This window comes from Amia ocellicauda, chromosome 7 (genome assembly GCF_036373705.1).
Source record: "Amia ocellicauda isolate fAmiCal2 chromosome 7, fAmiCal2.hap1, whole genome shotgun sequence".
NCBI lineage: Eukaryota > Metazoa > Chordata > Actinopteri > Amiiformes > Amiidae > Amia > Amia ocellicauda.
The window spans coordinates 47,622,911-47,646,250 of NC_089856.1; the positions used below are offsets into that span (position 1 = coordinate 47,622,911).

Below are 23,340 nucleotides of genomic sequence, written 5' to 3' on the forward strand. Positions count from 1 at the left end.
AGAAAAGGCTAATCGAGTCACAACGCTATAGACAACACGAAGGAGATGAGAGAGAGAGAGAGAGAGCGAAACCACGCTCACAACACTACTGATACAGTGAGGCTTGCATCAGTGAGCTCTTATATTAAAACTGCTGTTCATTTATACACACACACACACACACAGATATATAATTCCCCGTTAGCATGTAGCCCCTACAGCCGGTCGGCTGTGCCGCTACAACATCAGGCTGCTGTTCGTGTCGCTGCCGCTGTGGATTAGACACAGTCCGGGGGAATTTCCATGTCTGTCCCTGGCGAAGACAAGGGGCCCTGGCCGAGTGCGTCTCTGTAATTCCTCTAAAGAAAAGACCAGAGGACATGCATCGATTCATACTGATTAATTATTATTATGGCGGGGGTCATCTGTGGAGTGGCTGTAGGGGAGGCTACATAGTCTGTAGTCTGGTTCTGTAGCCAATGGGACTCTAGTGCGCATTGGGGTAAAGAAGCAAATACAAGGGGTAAAAAACACACTGCACCCCAGTGTCACTTACTTTTTTCATGATCTATCTCACCTTTGTCCCACTATAATTAAAAAACTAAAAAAGTAAAGCACTTGCTGTTTTCTCTTGCCATCCCCCGGTTCACAGTCTGCACAGAGGCAGCCGCTCCTTCGTTTCTCGTTTTCACAGATGCTTGTAAATCACTTGCACATGCCGAGCGAGGGAGGGGGCGCGCCGTTATTACAGAACAGCTGACACTCCGCCGCTGCTGCAGAGTCGCTGCCAGTGGGACCGCGGCTAGACACCCCATCCCAGGCGCACAGCACAGGCGACACCGACACCGACACACACGCACACTCTGTCACGCACTGAGTCCGTGGCACAGACTGGGCCCGGCTCCTGTGGTCAGCTGCATGAAACCTGGCAAAGTGAAGTGTCCCGGAGAGATTGGAGTTCCTCGACACACTGACGTTAAATTGACGCGCTAGTTAATGGGCAAAACGGCTGTACGTGCAAAACTCGGGTTATTCAATTTTTCGGATGCTTTACGCAGTTGCTCTGAAGTGAAGCCCATTTTCCTGGTGTCCAGAGCCTCCACCGCACACCACACCACACTAGCCTCTGCTGCTAAACAACACTGACATGATCCAACAAGCCAGGCACAGAACAGAGCACGCTCCAACACCACCGCAGGGAGTCTGGTGCACATAGGTGCTGGGCAGGGGACATTTGTGATATGTTGTTGTGTGAGTGTATATGGGTTTGTGAGTGTGTGTTTGTGTGGATGTGTGTTACTGTGTGTTAGAGAGAGTGGGAGTGTGTGTGTGTGTGTGTGAGTGTGAGAGTGTAGGTGTGTGTCAGAGAGAGAGTGAGTGTGGGAGAGTGAGTGTGGGAGAGTGAGTGTGGGAGAGTGAGTGTGGGAGAGTGAGTGTAATTGTGTGAAACGATTATATAAAAAAACCTTAAACCGCAATGTATCCCCCTCCCAGCTCTTGAAATTTTGAAATGAATATGTTTTCTGGCAAAGCTGAATATATCTGTAAAGCAATAATATATATATAGAGACAGAGAGAGAGAGAAAGAAAGAAAGAGAGAAAAAGAGAGGGAAGGAGGGCGAGGGATCCGGAGACTAAGCCGCCGCCCAGCGCAGATGCTCAACAATGTGCTCTTTACACAGAGGATCCGTATTCAGCTCCACAGAAAGGCACTCAATCAGAACACGGGCTTTATATCCTCCGTCGCACAGTTCCGTCTTTAATATCCGCGTCGTTTGGCAGGGATTGAGGGGAGTATGGCAGGGGGGGCACAACAACAAAATTATTCATTTTAAGGAAGCTGTGAAATTCTTATGAATATCCTGTTGCTGTGAATGACTTGTAAGAAACATTTTCTAAAATCCTCACGCACTGAGATCAGATCGAAGCTCACAGGGGGAAGTGTGGCTCATTCAGAGCGCAGGAACCAGGCTGAGAGAGGAGGGTTTGTGGAAACGCAGGGCAAGAGGCAGACACACACACACACACACGCACGCACGCATGCATGCATGCAGAGACACACACACACACACACAAACACACACACGCACGCACGCACGCATGCATGCAGAGACACACACACACACACACACACACACACACACACACACACACACGCACGCATGCATGCATGCAGAGACACACACACACACACACACACGCACGCACGCATGCATGCAGAGACACACACACACACACACACACACAGAGACACACACACACACACACACGCATGCAGACACACACACACACATACACACACATGCAGAGACACACATGCACCGGATGGCACCGCACAGTAAATTATCGGTTCTGAGATATAGACATCGTATTGTCCCATCCCTCTGTATGCAGCTCGTGCTCACTGTGCCCAAATCACTGCCTTTCACACGTCGCTCACACGGCTCGATTAAAATAGACGGAAGTTTCACACTGGAGCCGACAGGCAGGGGCTTCACTCTGTCAGACAGCAGTGCTCTGTGCAGGAGACACCTGTCGACTCAGGGCACCGAAACACCAGAGCGCGTGTTTGTTGTCAGTATTGCTGTTGATGATATGATTATAATTATTACTATTTTGTAGCAGGCGTTACATTAAACTCAGGGCGGGATCGTTTTACAACAAAGCAAAACGGTAAATCCGATGGCAGTATGTTTGGTGTTCGTTATCTTTACAATGTATTTGGAATAAGCATTAATTAGCAAAACAATTAGTACTCTTAAGATGTACGTATTCACTCGTCTCCAGTCAGACGGCAGACCAGCCCGGTGGACCCGGCGGATGCCACTGGATGGCGGGATTACAGCGAGAGAGGGATGATGGTGGGATTTCGTGGCCCAACACAATGGGCAATCCTGTCCGTAGCCGGGTTTAATCCCATCGGGCCAATCAGAGAGGGGTGCCCTTGAGATAGAGAGACGCGTAGAGGTACAGAGAGACCGTTAATTCGATTTAAAAGACAGATAATTACACTGCCCAATCATTCTCAGATCTCAAGCAGGCAAGGGGCCCCTTGTACATCAGCAGTGGCGTTCCCCAGGGTGGGAGCTGGGCACTGTGGGTGTCTGGGGTTGTGATGCCTCCCTGTGTCACACACGCCTTTAAAATCGAGTCAAACGGTCCGATTAAAGGTTGGACTGGGCTAGACTGGTTAGTTGGAGTATGAGAGAGAGAGATTGTGAGATGGGGGATAGAGAGAGAAAGTATGTGTGTTTGGGAGACAAGGAGTGAGAGAAAGTGGGTAACGGAGAGTGTGAAGGTGGAGTGAGGGAGTGAGGAAGGGAGAGTGAGAGAGAGGCAGAGGAAGAGGGAGTCTGAGGGAGTCTGAGAGAGTGAGTGTGTTCATGGCCGCCAGGTTTCTTACAAAGGGAAACGCAGCCTCATCCCCAGCAGCAGCTCTGAACCCGACCCAGGGCAGCGATGCTCAGCGCCGAGACCGCCGGGCAGGACCAGGGCCTGTGAGGACACGGTGCCCGTACGAGTGCAACGGGGAAGAGAGGGGGAGGAGCGAGGGGGGGGGTTTGCTGTGTCCGCAATTTGTGCCCGTGGATTTGGGCTGGGGACAGGCGGCTGCCCAGCGAGGTTCATGTTACGCTATAAATGAGCTGAGCTATACATGACTATGGTTTTCAAAGCCACTGTGACTTCTGGCTCTCCTTCTCTCGCTCTCCTCTGCCTCTCTCACCCTGCCGTTACTCTCCACGGACCTGCCACGCCCACACCACGCCGACCAGAAAATGACAATGAAGTCTGGTCTGACATGCGGAGAGAGGGAGTGGGGGAGGGAGAGAGGGAGAGATAGAGATGGAGGGAGGGAGGGAGAGACTGGTACAGGCTGGTGGCGCGCAGCACCGGATGTTCAGGGCGGCAGGATCGTGTCAAAGAGCCTTGAATCTGGATGTATACATTATGGTAAACATTTCCAGTCTGTCTCTGTGTCTCTCTCTCTCTCTCTCGCTCTCTCTATCCATCTGTCGACGTGAGGGCGCTGTCTCTGTCAGTGTGGGGGGGGCAGGTGGCAGTGTGGAATGCAAAATACTCCCACAATCCCACAGGGGCTGTTTACCTGAGCCTGACCAAACACACCGGCCTCCAAAGCCCCGACTCGGGGGTTTCTGCACGGCCCCCGGTAGCCCAGTAGAGCTGAAGGTAAATAAGAGTCTATTTTAACCGGGACTCGCTTGACTGACCCGGACCCCCACTGAGGGCCACTGGGGGGAGGGGAAGGTACACAGGTGGCTGGGTGTCTGGGCTGCACAGGACCGCTGTAAAGTTTTGTTTACAGTCGAGTTTATTTTGGCAGCTGTCAGTGACGGACTGTCCCCTCATCTACTGGCCGAGAATTTGAGTGGCAGAGGAGGGCAGGGGGTCAGTCTGTGGCCTCTCTCTCTCTCTCTCTCTCTCTCTCTCTCTCTCTCTCTGCCGGGGGTACCACTGTCACTGCTGCTCAACCGCACCAGGCGGACGTGGCACAGAACAGCTCGGGCGATTGCTGTGCTTTTCTAATCCCCCCCGCGGTAAACGACGTGAGAGTGTGCGCCATTTGGGTCTCCCTCCAGGCTTCAGACTGGGCACACACACACACACACAAGAAGGAAAAGAAAGAAAGAGAGGATGGGAGTGTAGTTCTTTTTTTCCTTCATTATCTTTTTTACATATTCTGGAAGATTAGCCGGAGTTAGAAAACCACAGAGATTATTTAAGTGGGGGCAAATAAAAACAGCTTTAGGGCTCTAACTCTGGTAATGCCAGCGCCGCACCGGGACGCCCAGCCGGTCTAAAGATCTCCGTGGTAAGAGCCGGAGATTAATCAAACGAGTTTCGCTGGGATTTCTTTCACCTCCTACCTGACCTGGGCCGGGGATGGGTGAGGACAGCAATCTCCTGAGAGCGTCCTGTAACGAAGATCCATCTCCGCAGACAGTTATCAGGTTTTCCAAAGCCCCCCACCCCCCGTTCCGGCTCAGACGCCAATTCTTTGAAGGAGAGGTTCTGTGTGAAGAACGGCTTGATCAATCTAATCAATGGGAAACAAAGAGGAAGAGAGTGAGCACAGATAACTCACAGCGGTTTATCACTCGCCAGCAGCGGCCTGGCGGAGCGGGAGATAAAACACAGACGGCACAATCTGAGGTTCTGATAGGAGCGCAGGAAGACCCCCAGACCCCCGAGCCCCGCCCACCACAAGCCCCGCCCACCCGAGCTCTTTACCTGGAGTGTAGGAGTGGAGTGCGCACAGAGCACAGAGCTCTCCATCTGCTCTGGACCCGTCTGTCTTCTCCCTCGAGCCCCTCTCCTCCAATTAGACACTTTTATCCTTCAACAGCGTAAAGCGCTTCAAACTTAATTACTCCACAGTTCTGGTCCTCGAAATGAAACTCAAATAGTCTTTCTTTTGCTTTCTTGCCCCCCTCTCTTCCTCTCCGTCTCTTCCCCCCATTTTTAATATCCTGCTCTCTGGGTTTCTAATTAATTTTTCATTATAAAATGTGAAATGAATTTGACGAGATCGTAGCAGCGCCCCCCCCCCCCCCCCCCGGTGTCTCCCGCGCAGAGGAGAAATGCCATCGAAGCCCCCCTGACAGACCCCCCCGGGCTCAGAGGCCTGGCTGACCCGGGATCAACCACCCATACCCCCTGCCTCACGTACCCCCCTTTCCCTCTCTCTCTCCCTCTACTCCTCTCTTTCTCTCTTCATCACTCACCCTCTCTCCGCTCCTCCTCCCCCTTCCATCTTCTGCTCCCTCTCTCCCTTTCCCCCACTCCCTGTATCACCCTCTCGCCCTCTCCCTCCTCCTCCATGCTGTCGGTTCTTCCTCCTCCCCTCACTCTTGGTGGCACCGCTTAATTAACGAATGCTTCCCGGATTACTGTTAGTGACAGCTATAAAGGTTTATTAGCAATCCATTGAGTACGGTGCTTGGGGGGTCTTGGCACCGTCAGCGTCTCTCTCTGATCAATACTGACCCCCCCACTCCCCTCCTGCCAACCCCCCCCCCCCCATTACTTCCTCCTCTCCTCTCTTCCCTCCCTCAGGGAGGAGATTGACCTGGCAATTTGGATCATTAAACATGCTCTCGAGACGGATGGGACAGGGTGCAGAAAGAGAGCAAGGGAGGGGGCAGGAGAGAGGGAGAGGGGAGGAGGGAAGCAGTGTACACCTTGTGTGCCTTGTGCCAGTGACCACACTTTATTACTTGTTTGTTGTTGTTTTTGCCTCCCTGAGATCACGGTGCCGGGCTGTGCCTGGTGGGGTAGAAACCGTAGAGCAGCGCCTGGCTTTCAAACTCCCGGCGAATGGCTGCTTCTCGGCCTAAAACAGTGCGCGGGCGTCACTCTGCCCGGCTGTGAAGTGACACGAAATCAAAGCGCAGACAAAAACCTAGAGGAGTCGAGGCGGGCTGTCGTTTAGAACAGGGCCCATGTCACAACCACGCCGAGCGGCGTCTGACGGGCGCTATCCTGAGGCACACAGAGAAATACACATTTAAGATCTTTACAGAGACTGACAAAACATATTCTCTCTCTCTCTCTCTCTCTCTGGCAGAAATGAGCCTCTGAGACCCATCAGGAAAGGAAAAGCTGCAGAGAACTCGAAGCAGCGGCAGAAGGAGGGAGAGGAGGAGGTGCGCCCTGTCCCTTCTCGACCACCCCCCTCCCGCGGCACCATGACCCCTGGCGGGCTGGCGCTGGCGTTCGCTCTCCTGTGCGAGGCCGGGATGTGGCTCGGCGGCGGGGGGCTGCCCTTTCCGGAGCCCTCGGGCACCCCATCCCTGGCTCCTGGCCACGCTGGCGTCTTCCGGGTGTCGGACACCAGCCTGACGCACCTGACAGTGCACCGCACCACGGGAGAGGTGTACGTGGGCGCCGTCAACTGGGTGTACAAGCTGTCGGCCAACCTGACGGAGCTGCGGGCTCACGTGACCGGCCCGGTGGACGACAACGCACGCTGCTACCCCCCCCCCAGCGTCCGGGCCTGCGCGCACAAGCTGGCGCCCTCCGACAACGTCAACAAGCTGCTGCTGCTGGACTACGCCGGGGAGCGGCTGGTGGCCTGCGGGAGCATCTGGCAGGGCGTGTGCCAGTTCTTGCGGTTGGACGACCTGTTCAAGCTGGGGGAGCCACACTACCGGAAGGAGCACTACCTGTCGGGGGCGCGGGAGGCGGACGGGATGGCGGGCGTGGTGGTGGGGGAGGAGGAGGGGACGGCAGGAGGGGGAGGCGGCGAGGGCAAGAGGAAGAAGAAGGGAGGCAGCCGGCTGTTCATCGGCGTGGCCATTGACGGCAAGTCGGAGTACTTCCCCACGCTGTCCAGTCGCAAGCTGGTGGCGGACGAGGAGAGCGTCAGCATGTTCAGCCTGGTGTACCAGGACGAGTTCGTGTCGTCGCAGATCAAGATCCCCTCGGACACGCTATCCACCTACCCCGCCTTCGACATCTACTACGTCTACGGCTTCTCCAGCGGCACCTACATCTACTTCCTGACACTGCAGCTGGACACGCAGCTCACGCAGATGGACGCCGCGGGCGAGAAGTTCTTCACCTCCAAGATCGTGCGCATGTGTTCCAACGACACAGAGTTCTACTCGTACGTTGAGTTCCCGCTGGGCTGCACCAAGGACGGCGTGGAGTACCGGCTGGTGCAGTCCGCCTACAAGCAGCGGCCGGGCCAGCTCCTGGCGCGCGCTCTGGGCCTGCCCGAGGACGAGGACGTGCTGTTCGTGCTGTTCTCCCAGGGCCAGAAGAACCGGGCCAACCCGCCCCGTGAGACGCTGCTGTGCCTGTTCACGCTGCGCCAGGTCAACCAGGCCATGCGGGAGCGCATCCGGTCCTGCTACCGGGGGGAGGGCAAGCTGTCCCTGCCCTGGCTGCTCAACAAGGAGCTGCCCTGCATCAACACGGTGAGGACCCCCCAGCATGGTTGTATTTATCCCCCCAAGCTTTGTAAAGTGACATTTATTTCCCTACGCCTCTATGAGGCGCTGTAGAAGTATTGTTTCATTGATTGATTGACCGACTGATCAAACACACTAATAAAGACCCCTCTCTTTCGCCGAGATCAGCTCAAGTTCAGAAAAGTGATTTACAGTGTAGGGCAGGTGGGGGGAGCAGGGCGCGGGGGTGGGGGGTGGTTAACACGCCTCTGTCTGGGGTTCTCAGCGGCGAGGCGAAGGTAACCGACACCAACTCCATCTGCATTAATATGATTTCCACAGAGGAAGATAAACATCGTGTATTTATTTTTATTACGACTCCCCAGCCCGCCGCGGAGAGGGCGGCTCGTTCACAGGCTGGCGTTCGGTTACAGCAACAATAAAGAGAGGACGAGGAAACTGCAATATCAACACAGCTCTTTTAATCAAAACCTGCCCTTTGGCTTATTGTTATTAATATTATTATTATTGTTATTATTATTATTATTATTATTATTATTATTATTTTGGTTTGGTAAAACAAACAGATGTGAAGACTTTACGTGTCTGCATCTCTGGTAGTCAATCACACTGGCCCAGTCCTGTTCAGTTCAATGCATTCCGGTCCATTTCAGTTCAATCCAGTCCATTCCAGTTGAGTTGAGTCCAGTCGAGTCCAGTGTGGATGACTGGACACACAGTGAACCAAAAGATGCATTGATGCGTTGACTCATTCATTCATTCATTAATTCATTCATTACTTTGTAATTAGTCTTCTGTTTATTTATTTGTACTTATTCCTTCCTTCCTTCCTTCCTTCCTTCCTTCCTTCCCGAGTTAATTCAAGTTTCTCCCTCCGCAGCCTAAGCAGATCGGCGACGATTTCTGCGGCCTGATCCTGAACCAGCCGCTGGGCGGGTTGCGCGTGATCGAGGGCACGCCGCTGTTCGACGACCGGGCGGACGGCATGGCGGCGGTGGCGGCCTACACATACGGGCAGCACTCGGTGGTGTTCGTGGGCACACGCAGTGGCCACCTCAAGAAGGTAAGGCATGTTGTGATCGCTCTTTCTTTTACTGCTGCTGCTGGGTATTTCTGTCCTCCGCTTGCGTTCCTGGGCGCCTGGGGTTATGCACGTACCCACGTGTGCTGTGGCGTGCTCTGTCTGGTGCTGGGTGTTGTGTCCCTGCTGTGGTTGTTGTTCTTGTTGGGTTGAGCAGCTGCAACGTGTTGGTGTTGAGGCTGTGGGTTTGAATGGGGAGCGTGCAGTGAAAGCAGCTCTGATTCTGATCTCTCAGAGCGGGGAGTTCCCTGGACGCCCCCTCGTCTGCCACTCAGACAGACCTGCTGGGCAGAGAGATCTGCTGGCTGTTCCTTTAAGGCCCCATGAGGATTTGGTGTTGGGTTGGGTTGGGCTGTGCTGGGATATTATGAGCTGGGTTGGGCTGGGCTGTGTGGTATTACTGATAAAGCAGACCCAGCGCACCGCGTCGCAGAATTGAGCGGTCGGTGATGCTAGGAGTGGTGCGCACTCGCATACAAACAACGGGCTCCCAGGAAAGCTCCACACAACCAGGGGCAAACCAGCGCTTCGGCCTACTTGAGCCTCACGCGCTTTGGACCGTTGTGGATGGTGGATGCTTGTGGACGTGCGTGTGTTTCCCCTCTTCAAGGGTCGGCTGCAACACCATTCTGTGGTACCCTGTGTCCCCCGTGTCCCCTGAGTACCTCCTTGCTGCTGCATTGATGTCGTGCTGCAGGATAATATCTGTAACTGCTGGCCTCTCTCTTTCTTCTGCCCCCCCATCCTAGAATATGTCTTTATCTTGTTTTGATTCTCCCCCTCTCGGTTCTCGTCGGCGCCGAGCTCGGCAGCGGGGCCCCTCCAGTCCCCCCGCGCGCCACTGGCGTCGCTTCCCGAGTGGGCGGTTTATTTCCCGGGCCTCTATCATTAGCGGGGACGTCACACCGCTGTTAGCTTGACAAAACAGCATTAGCGGCGCGGCCCCACTGTCTGAGCCGCGGAGACGGAGCGGGGGGCAAGAAAGGATAAAAAAAGAGAGCGAGAGAGAAGAGAGGGAAGAGAGGGAGGTTTAAGATGCAGGGCCGGTGCTCGTCTGCGCCCGTGTCTTTCCAATGTGACTGGATTTCCACTGTATGAACACCCCCTCTCCAGTCTCCTAGTCGGTGAAAAGCCCATATACTTAAACAAAGCAAGAATTTTGGTGAATGAAAGATGTAAGGATCGTTCATTTGTAGCAGATATTAAATGGTGTAGTTGGTCCTGTAGGGGCTGGGCTGGGCTTTGGTTACAAACATAAAAAGAGAGAGTGTCCTCCAGTATCCCTGTGTTTAGAGCGCTCTCTGGCAGTGCGGCGAGCCTGAGGGATCCCTGCTCTCTTCTTTGCAAACCCCGAGACTGCTGTCGGCAGCACAGCACTTCACTCACACACATTGTGGGATAGCACCTGTTCAGATGTCAGTACTACTATACACTCTCTATCTTCAAACCCACTGTATTCTCATCCTGGATCTAGTGTTCTGATTACGCCGCCACACAGAGACACACAAGGACACCCAGCCTGTAGCTACAGTCACATAGGCAGACACACAAGAATCACAATCTTGCGCACATACACACACACACACACACACACACACACAGTCACACATCCCAGTTAGACGGTGCTTCGTTCCAGATCTCCGCTGAGACTTTCCTGTCTGCCGCTGCCCCCCCTCCCCCTCTCCCTCCTCCCCCTCTCCCAGCAGACGAGCCGGGCTAATGGGGGAGCTGAGAGTTCACACCCAGCGCAGCGCAGCACAGCAGCGCGCTCTCTCTCTGTCACTCTGCCTCTCTACACCTCTCTCTCTACCTCTCCCTTCCTCTCTCTCTCTCTCTCTCGGTGTATGTGGTCCCCACTCGGGATGGGGGGGGTCTCCCGCATGGTGCTGCATACGAGAGTTTAGGGTGCAGAGAGAGGAGAAGAGACGAGAGAGAGAGGATGGGGGGGTTGTGGTGAAATGAGCCTCGAGTCTCTAATGCTCCCGAACGACTTGTTGTCTTTGGCAGAAGAAGAGAAAACAAAACGGCGGCTTTCGAGCCCCCAGAGGTGGCGTGTGCGGTGGGGTCTTGGCCTGGCTGGCAGTGACATCATCTTCGCACTAATGGCCACTTATGCCCGAGAATAATAAAAAAAGGGCAAGAATATAAAGCGAGACGGCGCTGACTCAGGGAGAGGGGAGAGCATCGCCAGTGATCTCACCATTATTAATCAGCCGCGCGGCTCTCCGGGGAGGGGCTCGATTAAACAACACAGAGAGGGGCGTGGGGGGGTGCGAGCAGACTGTTACATTCCAGTTGCGGTTTAAGATGTGGACAGAGGGATGTAAAAAAGTAAGAACATGGTAGCTGCATTTCCAGATACACACTCCCTCTCTCACACTCTCACTCGCACACAGATGAAAGCTGTGCTCTGTGCCGCGGTACAGCCGGGCCGCAGAAGCCGGGCCTCCACAGTGAGTCGGAGCCGCATGGAGAACTAATCTGGCCTCTGGGAGATGAACCGGGGGCTTGTCAGTGTGTTTTTGATGGAGTGTGCTGGCTATGAGGGAGAGAGAGAGAGAGAGGGAGAGGGAGAGGTGGTGTAAGACGTGTGTGACTGATTTCTCCCCGGCTCCCCGTTTATGGCCGTGTGTCTGAGGGCCTGTAGTGCGCGTCGTCTGTGGCGCGTTTACGTTTTAATGATGCGTTACTTGTTTTTATATATATCTATATAAAACACAGATGAAATCGCCACTTCCCCACAGTAGCAGAAACTCTGTGCACCAGGGCCTCAGAGAGAGAGAGAGAGAGAGAGAGAGAGAGAGAGAGAGAGAGAGAGAGAGAGAGAGAGAGAGAGAGAGAGAGAGAGAGAGAGAGAGAGAGGGAGAGAGGGAAAATGGACCGACAGAAACAACTCTCCAGTGTGTGTGTGTGTGTTGCCTCCTGCCTGCACAAAGTGAGCTGTTTGATTTGTGACAGGAGCAGAGAAGAGGCGAGGGGGGAGTGGAAGGATAGAAAAAAGAGAAGAGAAGGAAGAAAGAGTGAAAGAAAGGGGTGATTTTATAGGGGTAGAGGTGAGGATGGGGGTGTGGGACACTGAACAGAGAGAGATGTGCAATAGTTTCCAGATGTGCCCCCCCCCCCACCCTCCCATAAACCCACATGTGCTGACAGGTTGTATGATCCAGGGGTCCTGCTGGCGACGTTCAAACAGACACATCAGGGGCTGCTCTTCCCTCTCTCTCTCTCTCTCCCTCCCTCTGTGTGTGTGAGTGTGTCTTTCTCTCCTCTCTCTCTCTCTCTCTCAATCTGTCTGTCTGTCTCTTTCTGGAGTTGGAGCAGGCTGGAGTTTTTCCCAATCACAAAAACAGAAAAGAGAATAGCGGGAGAGTGCGAGGGGGAGAGAGGGAATGGGAGAGAGGGAGGGAGAGGGTAGGCGGCGCGCAGTCCTCGGGGGGGGTGCAGCTCACAGACCAGGTGCAGCCCGGGGGGGCATTAATGGACCGGCTGTTTTTAGTTTAGTGGTTTTTCTCCCTTTAGTCGTGAGCGCATCAATTTTTCACAAACGCGGTAATGAAATATTGAGCTCAGCGTGGAGGGGGTGCGTGTGACAGAGGGAGATTGTGTGTGCGTGCGTGGAAGGCTGGTTGGGGTCACTGCCCTTGAGGGAAGTGGGGTCTGCGGCTGTGGGTGTGGTCCCCCGGGGCCCCTGCAACGAGATCACAGTGAATCGGACTCGGTGTGGTACTCGATGGCTCTGGCGTCCCCGATCCGAACAGATCTCACCGCGCTGTGCACCGAGCCCGGGTCCCTTGCGGCTGAGCGGGGCGGGGGGGCTGCGGCCTCTGCGAGACGGGCCGGGGGGGCTGTGGTTTTAATAGGACCGGGCTTTTGGCATCGTGGCGGCTCGATCAAAAAATGACATCAGGTTGGTGATGTAATCGGCTTGTGATTCTGGCTGCACTGACTCACCGCGACCCTCGTACCAAGTGCCCCCCCCACAGAAGGCAGACAAGACACTATTAATTCACATGTAAAATCGGGTGGGGGGGCATCGGTCTCCGCGCAGTGCGGACCCCCTCCATTCCCGACTTGTCTTTTCCCACTGCGACACCGGGCCAAACTCATGTTCCCCCAGAATGAAGTGTCAGTGTGTGTGTGTGTGTGTGTCTTTTCAAAAACGCATTCACCGCTGAAAGGTATAATTAGCGCACAGACACACACACACACGCAATATATAATCTTAAAGATGAAGGAGACTATATTTGGCAACGTACACACACACACACAAGATAATTTACTTTAAGAAAAGAAAGAAAAATCTCACTCCTAATTACACCTTTTACTGCCGTTGACAAAAAACACAACCAGCAGGCGACGCAGCGGAGGCTCATGGGAGCTGGCGGCCGGAACGCTGGGGCGGACTGCGATGACGCACTGACTTCCGGTTGGGGCCGCCGGGGCACCTCCAGTATCCCAGCATGCTCAGCGGCGTGCGGTGTGTGGCCTCGGCCGACCCAGGCAGAGGGACTGGGCTTCAGTGTGTGCCTCTTCTGCCTCTCTCTCATTTCTCTTTCTCTTCTTTCTCCCAAACACTATCCACCCCACCATTCTCTCTATCCCTCTGCCCAACTTCGGTCACTCCTCCCCTCCGTCTCTCCCTGCACCCCCCCCCACCTCTCCATCCCTCTCTCTTCACCTCTGGCCACCCACACCTCTCTCCTCCGTCTCTCCCTCTCTCCCCCCCTCTCTGTTAATGTGTGTTGGGGTCCAGGGAATGAGATTTCATTCACCCAGACGGACACCTGGAAGTAGGTCACCCTTTCGAACGGAAGAATGATGAGAGGGAGGAGAGGAGAGGAGAGGAGAGAGGGAGATGGGGAGGTCAGTCTCTGACAGTCGAGCACAAGCAGAAGCTCTCAGCCGAGTGTTTTAGCAGCTCTGTTCCTCACAGGACTGGGGGGACCAGGTGTGGCTCTGGAGGTTTTTAATGCGGCCCTATTGAAGAAGATTCCCTGGCTCTTCTCTTCGCAGTGCGTCCCCCTCCGCTCCGGCTGCGTCGCTCGACTCTCCTCGTTCTTCACATCATTTAACACGGTCATCTGTGCTGACCAGCGGCGGTCGTCTCGTGTCTCCCGGCGCAGGCCGCTGGTGCGCTGGCTCAGACTGTGCCGGGCGAGCGATAGGACACAGATACGCTGTCTGTAGGCATGGAGAGTGGGGGGTGAACTCTCTCTCCCTTTCTTTCTTTCACTCTCCCCCTCTCTTTCCCTTTTACTCTATCCTTCTCTCCCTTTTACTCTCTCCCTCTCTGTTTTCCTTTTACTCTTTCTCCCTCTTTTAGACTCCCTCTGTCCTTTACTCTCCCTCTCTTTCCCTTTTACCCTCTCCCACTCCATCTCTCTATCACCCTCCCCCTTTCTCTTTCCCTTTTACTCTCCATCTCACTTTTAGACTATCCCTCTCTCTCTCTTGCTCTCTCCTCTTTTACTCTTCCCCTCTCTCTCTCTCTCTCTCTCTCTCTCTCTGGGTATTTTTAAGTGCATGTTCACCGATCTGTATGTGGGCCAGAGCCTCCATCGCACCCCCCTGCCCGCCCCTCTGTGTGAGACGCTGTCGCTCCGCATCTCTTCTGCCTCCCTGGCTGCCCCCCCCGCCACACCACACCATCCCGTCCGGCCTCGCCCCACCACCACCCCCCGCCCAGGTCCATCCCTCGCCTCCCTGTCCTGGAGACGAGTGACTCGCGGGGCAATTAAGGGGAGGCAGACGCCGCTCTCAGAGGGAGGAGAGAAAAAAAAGAGAGAGAAGGAAAGGGGGGAGAGAGAGAGAGAGAGAGAGAGAGAGAATAAATACTTTTTTTTTTTTTTTTTTAATCCATACTTCTGCTACCGCGGCACATTTCCACTGGCTCGGCCGCCCCCCCCCCCCCTCCCGGCACTGGCTGCCTCTTCAAAGCCGCGGAGATCTTGGCTCTGGCAGCGGCCTTCTTTCAGCCTGGCTCGCTCTGCGCTGCGGCTCCCCGTCTGGGGGCTGGGGGGCCGGCAGCTCCGCTCCCTCCCTCCCTCTCTCTGCTCCACTGAAATCTACCTCTCTCCTCCACCATGTTGTACACAAACACGCCGACAAGAGACGCCCTCCCCCGTCAGACTGAGGCACTTTGAATGCGAGTTTAATTACATGTTTGGATGTCCTCTCCCCTCCCCACCCCCCAATTAAGATAATTGAGCGGGGGGGGGCACTTTGTTAGTGAGTTCAGTGTCACAGCTGCCCTCCCTGCTCTTGCTGTGGATCAGATGTATAGATCAGAAACCGTTGTGTGGTCAGGACAGACCCTCGCCGGAGTCCCTCTGACTGTGTCTCTGTGTTGTGGGGGGGTCTGTGTAGCTCGTTAGCTGCGTTCCAGGCCGTGTGCGTTATGTAAGCGTGTGAGTCCGCGCTCCTTCGCTCACAGGAGACCCCCCTCCCGTAATTAACACCAACCGGATGTGACTCGCAGGCACAGAGCCCCCGTCCGCTCGCCCTGCAGGGTTCAGGGGTCTGCGTCGCCGCCGTTGCTGTCGTCGTTTTGCTCCGTCTGGGGTCTGGACACGGGCTGGGAAGCTGTTGTGTCGGCTTGGAGTGCAGAGAGAGGACATCTTCACAGGCGCACGGGGGGAGGAGCAGCCGAGCGGCCCGGCCGAGCAGCGGTGCGTTCCTGGCTGTCGCTCTTGTTATCCACAGCAACGAGAATGCCAGGGAGAGAGAGAGGGAAAGAGAGAGAGAAAGAGGGAGAGGGAGAGAGGGGGACTGTCACAGCCCTGCCAGGTCAGAAGACGGGCTCAGTCAGCACATTTGCTCCCTCTCTCTCAGTAATGAATAGCTACAATTCATACGCTTCCTAAGTGCCATTAAGCACATTTACATTGATTCGGATGCCGTACCCAACCAGGCGCTTTCTCTTTCTTCTTTTGGCCGCGTCACTCTAATGAAATGGGTCAAGCAGGGCCGGGGGGACAGTTTTTATTTGAATGTGTTCAGTGTCTCGGTACTAGGCTGCAGTGGGTTCAGTGGCCTAGAGTGTTCAGTGCTGGGCTGCAGTGTGTTCAGTGTGTCAGGGCTGGGCTGCGTGTGTTCAGTGTCTCGGTGTGATCAATGTCTCGGGGCTGGGCTGCAGTGTGTCAGTGTGTCAGTGTCTTCAGTGTGTCAAAGCTGGGCTGCAGTGTGTTCAGTGTCTCAGTGCTGGGCTGCAGTGTGTTCAGTCTCTCATTGTGTTCAGTGTCTCAGTGCTGGGCTGCAGTGTCTCAGTGTCAGTGTGTTCAGTGCTGGGCTGCAGTGTGTTCAGTGTGTCAGGGTTGGGCTGCAGTGTGTTCAGTGTGTCAGTGCTGTGCTGCAGTGTGTTCAGTGTGTCAGTGCTGTGCTGCAGTGTCTCAGTGTCAGTTTGTTCAGTGTTGGACTGCAGTGTGTTCAGTGTATGAACCCCCCCACCCCAGCTCCAGTTCCCTCAGACTGACTTACCATAAGACATCTGCTCTGATCATACTGTGCACGTTTAATAGCCCCAGTGGGCCGGGGGCATCTGTGGGCCCAGCCCCTCTCGCTCTTCCTGGTTTTATGAGGTGTAGAGGAGACTGGGGTTCAGGGTTCAGGGGTTCAGGGACCCCGGGGCTGCCGGTCCGTCTGTGAAGCCCATTGCGCCGGTCGCTCAGGGACGGGACTCCTGTGAACCTCTGATAAAACACAGAGCGAAATCACAGGGAAGTAAATAAAAACACAACAGTCACGCTAATGAAAAAATGATTGAAGGAAAATTATTATAGGAACCGGCAGAGAGAGAGAGAGGTTTTTTCGGTGTGGAAGAGTGTGTGTTCAGTGTCTCAGTTGCAATGCATCATGGGATTCCCAGAGTCCTGTCCCGTCCTCTGAAACTCAATCCTCTTCTCATCAACTCTGAGACGTTTCACCCCCCCGCCTTTGTGCCGAAGTAAAAGAAAGTAGGAGAGTGAGTTCACATCTCGTAAAAAAGAGAAACAGACTTGGAAATAGTTATATATATATATATATATAGAGAGAGAGAGAGAGAGAGATTTGTTGGCTTGTATGTTAAGAGAATGACTCCAGTGATTGGCAGGGGTTAGTAAAGTAGAGGCTGCAGTGGTTTAGCGAAGACTGGCTCTGTTTTTCCATCGCCTGCCCCCTCCCACCCCAAAATAAACTCTTTAAGGGGCAGGAAGCAGGACGGGTTACAGCGGTCCAGTTCCCAGCATGCACTGGGGCTGTCTGGTTCACTAACGTGTCATCTCTCCGTCTATATTTAACCTCCGAATCGACACAAAGTTTTTACTTTGGCAGTAGGAAAAAACAATCACGTCCACCTCTCCCTCTCCCTCTCTCTCCATCCATATGCCGTGGGATATTTGTTGTGCTCCTAGTCCTCCTATAAACAACAACAAATCGCTAAAGTTGGACGAGTGCATGTAACACAGAAGCACGGGAGACCTGTGGCAGAGCGAAGGCTGTTGTGGTCAAGGGTCGAGGCCTGGGCATAGTGCGGTACAAGACGGGCATGGGGGCAAGAAAGAAAGAACTCGCGGCCAAATTGCCGTAGCGGTGGACTTTCTCCGAGGGCGGGGGCGGCGACCGAGTAACGGTGCCGGGATGTTGACCACGTGAAGAGAAGAGACGGGTGCCAGGCTGGAGCATCTGTAGAGTTTGTGCAAAAATATCCTCCTTGTGCTTGTAATGCCTCCGTTAAATAGTTTAATAGACGGGCGCGGTGATCACCGCCGCCAAAAACAACAGCAATCCACGGCAGCAAAATCATAATCCGCACCATAACGGCCACCGTAATGAACCACATCTTGCGCCGGAGCGTTCCCAGCTGCTTCCGTCGAACAGAAAAGGGGCCATCTTGCTTTTCTTCAATTGTTATTCACAGAGGAGGGTCTCGGTGTCATTTTCTCGTTTGTTTCTTGGTCTCCCCCCCCGCCCTCCGCTCTACTCGGACGGTGATTCAAAAAGAGATGAGCTTGAAGCGGCGGCGCTCCTCTCATTCAGACTCTCCGCTCAGGCTCCGTCCTTGCCAGCGCTGACGCCCACCAGCGCCGGTCTTGTGCCAACGTCTGCCACCTCTCTGCGGCGCTGGGGGCCCGGGTGCTAAGTGGATGGAGAGAAGGGTGGGGAGACGTGGGGGAAGAGAAGCTTGATAAAAACGGCGCCGTATTGGGGCCGGGTAGGGGACTCCGATAGGAGCGGCGGTTCTGAGGGGGTAATTGAATTGTTATCGTGCTTTCCGAGAGAGAGAGAGAGAGAGAGAGAGAGAGAGAGAGAGAGAGAGAGAGAGAGAGAGACAATTGCAAGTCTGCCATTTCCCTGTAGAATGCTCCCCCCGTCTCTCTCTGTCACTCTCTCTCAAGATGTGATTAAAACATTGTTGTCTTCTCTCTACCCCTCTCCTTTATAAAAATATTTTCTATCCGCCGCCTCGGGGAGAAGCCACTGGGATGAGTCGGGAGCGGTCTCCGGCACGTTGCTAGGGATTAGGCCGTAAAGCCTGGGACTATCCTGGGGATTGGCTGCCTGGGCAGGGGGGAGGCCTGCGGGGCTTAACCTAGAAGATGGCCCCCGGGTGTTAGAAACAAAACGCCGGGGGAAGCTGGCTTTGCGTCAGGTTTTATGAGGCATTAGGAGGATGAAACGCGCCCGGAGCGGCGGCAGCAGCAGCGAGACTGTTAGCCGTACAGGAAGGGGTCGTGGTTTTATCGGCGGCCGTGGCAGCCAGGCGGCACAGGAGCAGCTGTGAGCAGATGGCCGCGGTGTGTGGCGGCTCTTGGCTGCGCTCTCCTCACAACTCCAGCCGCGCCTCGTCTTTGATTAATCTTTAAAAGCTTCGCTGCCGGAGTGCGTTTTAATGTGCAAGTGATTTTGTACTTTTAAACTCCCGTGCAGCTCCCTGGGATGTCGGGGCGTGAAGGGAGATGCACACACACACGCACACAGACACACACACACACGTAAAACGAGTGTGGTGTCGTACGGTGTTGTCAGTTGTCTGGCTGTAATGAACGTTGGATACTTCAAGCTCGTCCGCCTCGTTTGGGGGAGATCTACGCAGACAGGCTCGTGGAGTCGCATTAATAGTGGTGGTTGTCTTGTTCCCCGCTCCTGGCGAAGTCGGGCAGGAGTCTGGTTGTGGCAAAAGGCTAAAGGCCGATCAGTGCGAGGCAGGGGGTCGCTTTGTGCGTCTTTGTGGATGTGTGCCGGCCCGGTAGACTTCCGGCGGAGCTTTGGATTAACGGAGACCGAATTGACACCGGGCCCAGGATGCCTCCTGAGTGTGGTGGAGGTCTCAGGGACAGGGCAATGCCATGGCCCGGACCCTTCACCCTGCGCTCCATGGTGCTAATGAAGCTGTAGCTCCGGCAGAGATGCTCGGCACCACTGGAACCTCCTCTCTTCACCTCTGCTCTTCAGAGGCGAACGAGCCGATCGCAACCCACTGACCCCCTGGAGTGAAGGCCTTCGCAGACGTGGCGGCTCGTTGTTAGAGTTCAGTCACCGCGTCGCGTTTGTGTCCTTTGGGTTTGCGTTTGGGGGGCCCGTGCGCTCCTCACGGGGGCAGCGTGTGGCGTTTCCTTCCTTTATTTCTTATTCGGCACAGGTGTGTTGTTTTCGAAAGCTAGAAAGAGGAAAAGAGCAGAGAAACGAAAGCCAGAATGGGGAAGGAGAAGAAAACTAATGATGATGATGATGAAACAAGCATGTACATATGCTCGATTTAGTTAAGTAGTGAAAGGAGAAACCCAACATTTAAAAGAATCAGGACCCTGTGCCTTTGCTGTGCTGTAGTTTACTGTGCTGGACTCTGTGCTGGACTCTGTGCTGGACTCTGTGCTGGACTCTGTGCTGGACTCTGTGCTGGACTCTGTGCTGGACTCTGTGCTGTAGTTTACTGTGCTGGACTCTGTATTGTTCTGCACCAAATCGGTATCAGTTTTATGCAATTGTGTATTCCCTCCAACTGACAGTCCAGCTGCTGCCCCCCCCCGTTTCTGCCTCAATCAATTGGGCATGATCAGTCGCAGGGCCTGGGGGGTCTGGGGACTTCCCTGCGCTGTCCAGACAGATCATGTCTTTCAGCAGAGTGGGGTGGGGGGGCAGCAGTGCGTTGGACAGGTCTGTCTCACTGACTGGGATTCGGGGGGCTGATGGAAGGGGCAGGTTAGACCCTCGGGGCCGCATCGAGGTGGTCTGGTCTTTTGTTCGGTTTGGGATTCTGGCCGTGCTGTCTGGCGGGGGGCTGTCAGCAGGGAGGAAACGATTAATGAGGTTAAATCCCCCCCGGCTCCGTGTGTGTGTTTGTGTGTCGTGTATCATTCAATCACTGTGCCCTCCACTCCAGCAGGCACACAACGGCACAATATTCTTTTCATTTCGCTAACGCATTTTAAAAGTGCAACGCGAGCCGGCCTGTGAAACGTCTCAAAGGGCGCCCGCTGTGCGAAACATCGGCTCTGTAATTAAACCCTGCGATAACAATGTAAAAAACACAAAATCTCATTATTTTGAGTCCAATATGTTGGGACCTGAAAGGTTGAGACGACGGTGCGAGTGAGAAATTGAAACCCTGAGAATAAATAAATCTTTCCACCCAATTCATCACGGATACAAAATAACGGCATAAACAATAAAATGATGATTATTAATATTAAATAATCTGCTTCCAATGAACTGCTCGCTTCCAACAAGTTAGACTACACAATATATTCGCCACACGCACATACACACACACACACTCACATACACAGACGCACACACACGCACACTCACATACACATACACACACGCACACACACACACACACTCACATACACATACACATACACACACACACACACATACACAGACACACGCACACACACACACACTCACATACACATACACACACACACGCACACACACACACACACACGCACACACAGCTGACTGCGCACACGCACACACACACTCGCACACACACACACACATACACAGACACACACACACACACACACACACACACACACACAGGTCTTCCTGGCACCCTGGCCGAGTGTCTGTTAATTGACATGTTGTTGCTGGGCTCTTGCCCTGCAGGGCTCGTGGCCGTGCGGTGCAGGCGGCGCTCTCCGGGCCCGCACAGACTCCGGCCTCGTTAAGCGGCACCGCAGAGCCTTCTGCAACACTTTGTTAATTATCAGGCAAGGCTACGCAACGATATGGGCCCACTGAGGAAAAACCCGACCACAGCCGCGATCATTCCCGCGCCTGCCACGTCAACACGCAGATCCACACACCAGGCAACAGAAAATACTAAGGGGACGCGTGGACAACACCTTTGTTAACACGGGGGATGCTGTCCCACCCCTGTGTCCAGTGTGCCGGAGTGACGGCAGTGACGCAGCGTGGCCGTGTTCAGGTGTTTTCTCTGCTCCCAGTGTGTTCAGCCTGTGTGTGTGTGTGTTGTCTGGCAGATCATCAGCTCTCGTCTCTCACACCTGCCTCCCTCACAGAGCGGGGGGGACGTGGCTCAGCTGATGACGGCCCCTCCTCCGCCATCCCCTGGCTGAGCCGCATGTGTAATAATGTGTTCAACACACCGGTGCGTTAACTGAGCGCTGAGAGGTCCCAGTCTCAACCAGTGGTTCACCATCCTGCTGGCTTTCGATCCACCCTCAGTTAATTAAAACCTTAATTGAACTAATAATTTGCTTTTATTTGATTGAGTTGGAGAATTTGGGCACCTAATATACATTTATATTCAACCTGACATCTCTCCAGTGGTTTAAAATTCTCTCTCTCTCTCTCTCTCTCACACACACACACCTGTGTGTCTCATGGCCCGAGTGCTGTGCTGGCTCCAGAGCCACAGGGTAAAAAGACAGAAATAAACGCAGGCAGTGCCTCCCCCGCTGGGCTGGCAGGTATGGAAGTGCTAATGGCTGTGAGAGCCCGTCCCGCCCGGGGGGCCGCGCTGCCTCTCTCCCCGTCAGCTGACAGGCGGCCCCCGCAGAGGGTGGGAGGGAGGGAAGGGGCTGAGAGGGATGCTGCGTTCCCGCGTGTCGGCCGCAGGGGAGCCCACTGTGTCGACGGCTGCTCTCTCCTCCGCGCTAATGGACCGGTGTCTCCGAGGAGCTGGGGGGGTTGCAAAATGCCAAAGTTGAAGAGTGTGGGGGCTCGGGGAGGCTGTCCCTCAGGGGGGTTTGGCTGCTTGACCTCCCCAGCAGTGAGTGACAGGCTGTGACTTCTCGGCTTGCGCTGGGTCTCTCGGGGGGTAGTCAGGGTGTAGTTTCGGTGTGATTTGCATTGTATTGATCTGAATTCAGCCCATTTTGAAACTCCTGATTGGCATCGTATGGAATATAAATAAAGCAGGCAAAGGGGGAGAAGAAAAGGTAAGAACATAAAACCTAAAACGGGCTGCGTGGGTGTGGTATTCCCACAGTCCTGATGAGGCAGACCGGGCTGGCGCTGGAGCATCAGAAAGGTGTGCAGTTGCCAGATCGACGCTCGTGCCCTCATTTTTAAGTGTTGAGAAACAAAGACGTTCTGTGTCCCTCAGGACGTGAACCCGGGTCAGCGATCACGTGTCTCTGGACCGGGTCCCAGGCGTCGGGTGGCTTGGGGGTCTTCCACAGCCGGTGTTGAGCAACGCTGCAGCAGCCAATAGGAGTGGCCGCCCGATCAACAGAAACCAGGATGGGCCTGGGAATACAGAGCTAAAAACAAACCGCAAGACTTTGAAACGGACTGATCGGCAACCGCCAGAGCTCGCCCGAGGGTGCGACCCTGAGGAAACAACACACGCAGAACAGGAACGCATCGAAGTGAAACGGGAAGGAGGGAGCGCTGAGGATGTGCTAGAAAATACATCAGCGCCTCGTGAGAAGAGAGGAGGAGAGAGGAGAGAGGAGAGAGGGGTGGCAGCGCTTCATAAACTGCAGCTCTTTCAGGAACGGGTCGCAATTAGATCACAGGCCTGCAGATGGCCCGAATTAGATTATTTAATGCGCAATTTAAAGGAAAAAAAAAAGAAAAAGGGAACTAATTCAGGTCAGGCACAAATAGAGTGGAGGAGAGAGGGAGGGAGAGAGGGAGAGGGAGAGGGGGGTTAAAATGGCTCCTTCCTTCTTCATAGCACAGACGGTGATGTCATCAATCCTGGGCAGAAGGATTCGACAGAGTCCAGCTCTTCTGTGGCCTCCTGTCTGCGCGCCGCAGCCGACACCTGCAGCTGCGTGGCGCCCCGAGCCACAGCGTGTCATGAGCCGTCCTCGGGGCTCTGTGCCATGTGTGTGTATGTGTGTGTGTGCGTGTGCGTGTACCTGGTGAATCTCAGATATAGTGCAC

The 23,340-nt window shown here is 54.5% G+C and overlaps 1 protein-coding gene across 1 annotated transcript in view; it reads left to right on the plus strand.

Annotated features, from left to right (window-relative positions):
- The window catches only part of plxna3 (plexin A3), an 85,508-nt gene that overhangs the window by 8,556 nt on the left and 53,612 nt on the right, over positions 1-23,340 (plus strand). The window contains exons 2-3 of the mRNA XM_066710049.1: positions 6,566-7,919; positions 8,794-8,976. Coding sequence (XP_066566146.1) covers positions 6,687-7,919; positions 8,794-8,976 — 1,416 coding nt within the window. The 5' untranslated portion in view covers positions 6,566-6,686. The remainder of the gene's footprint in view (positions 1-6,565; positions 7,920-8,793; positions 8,977-23,340) is intronic.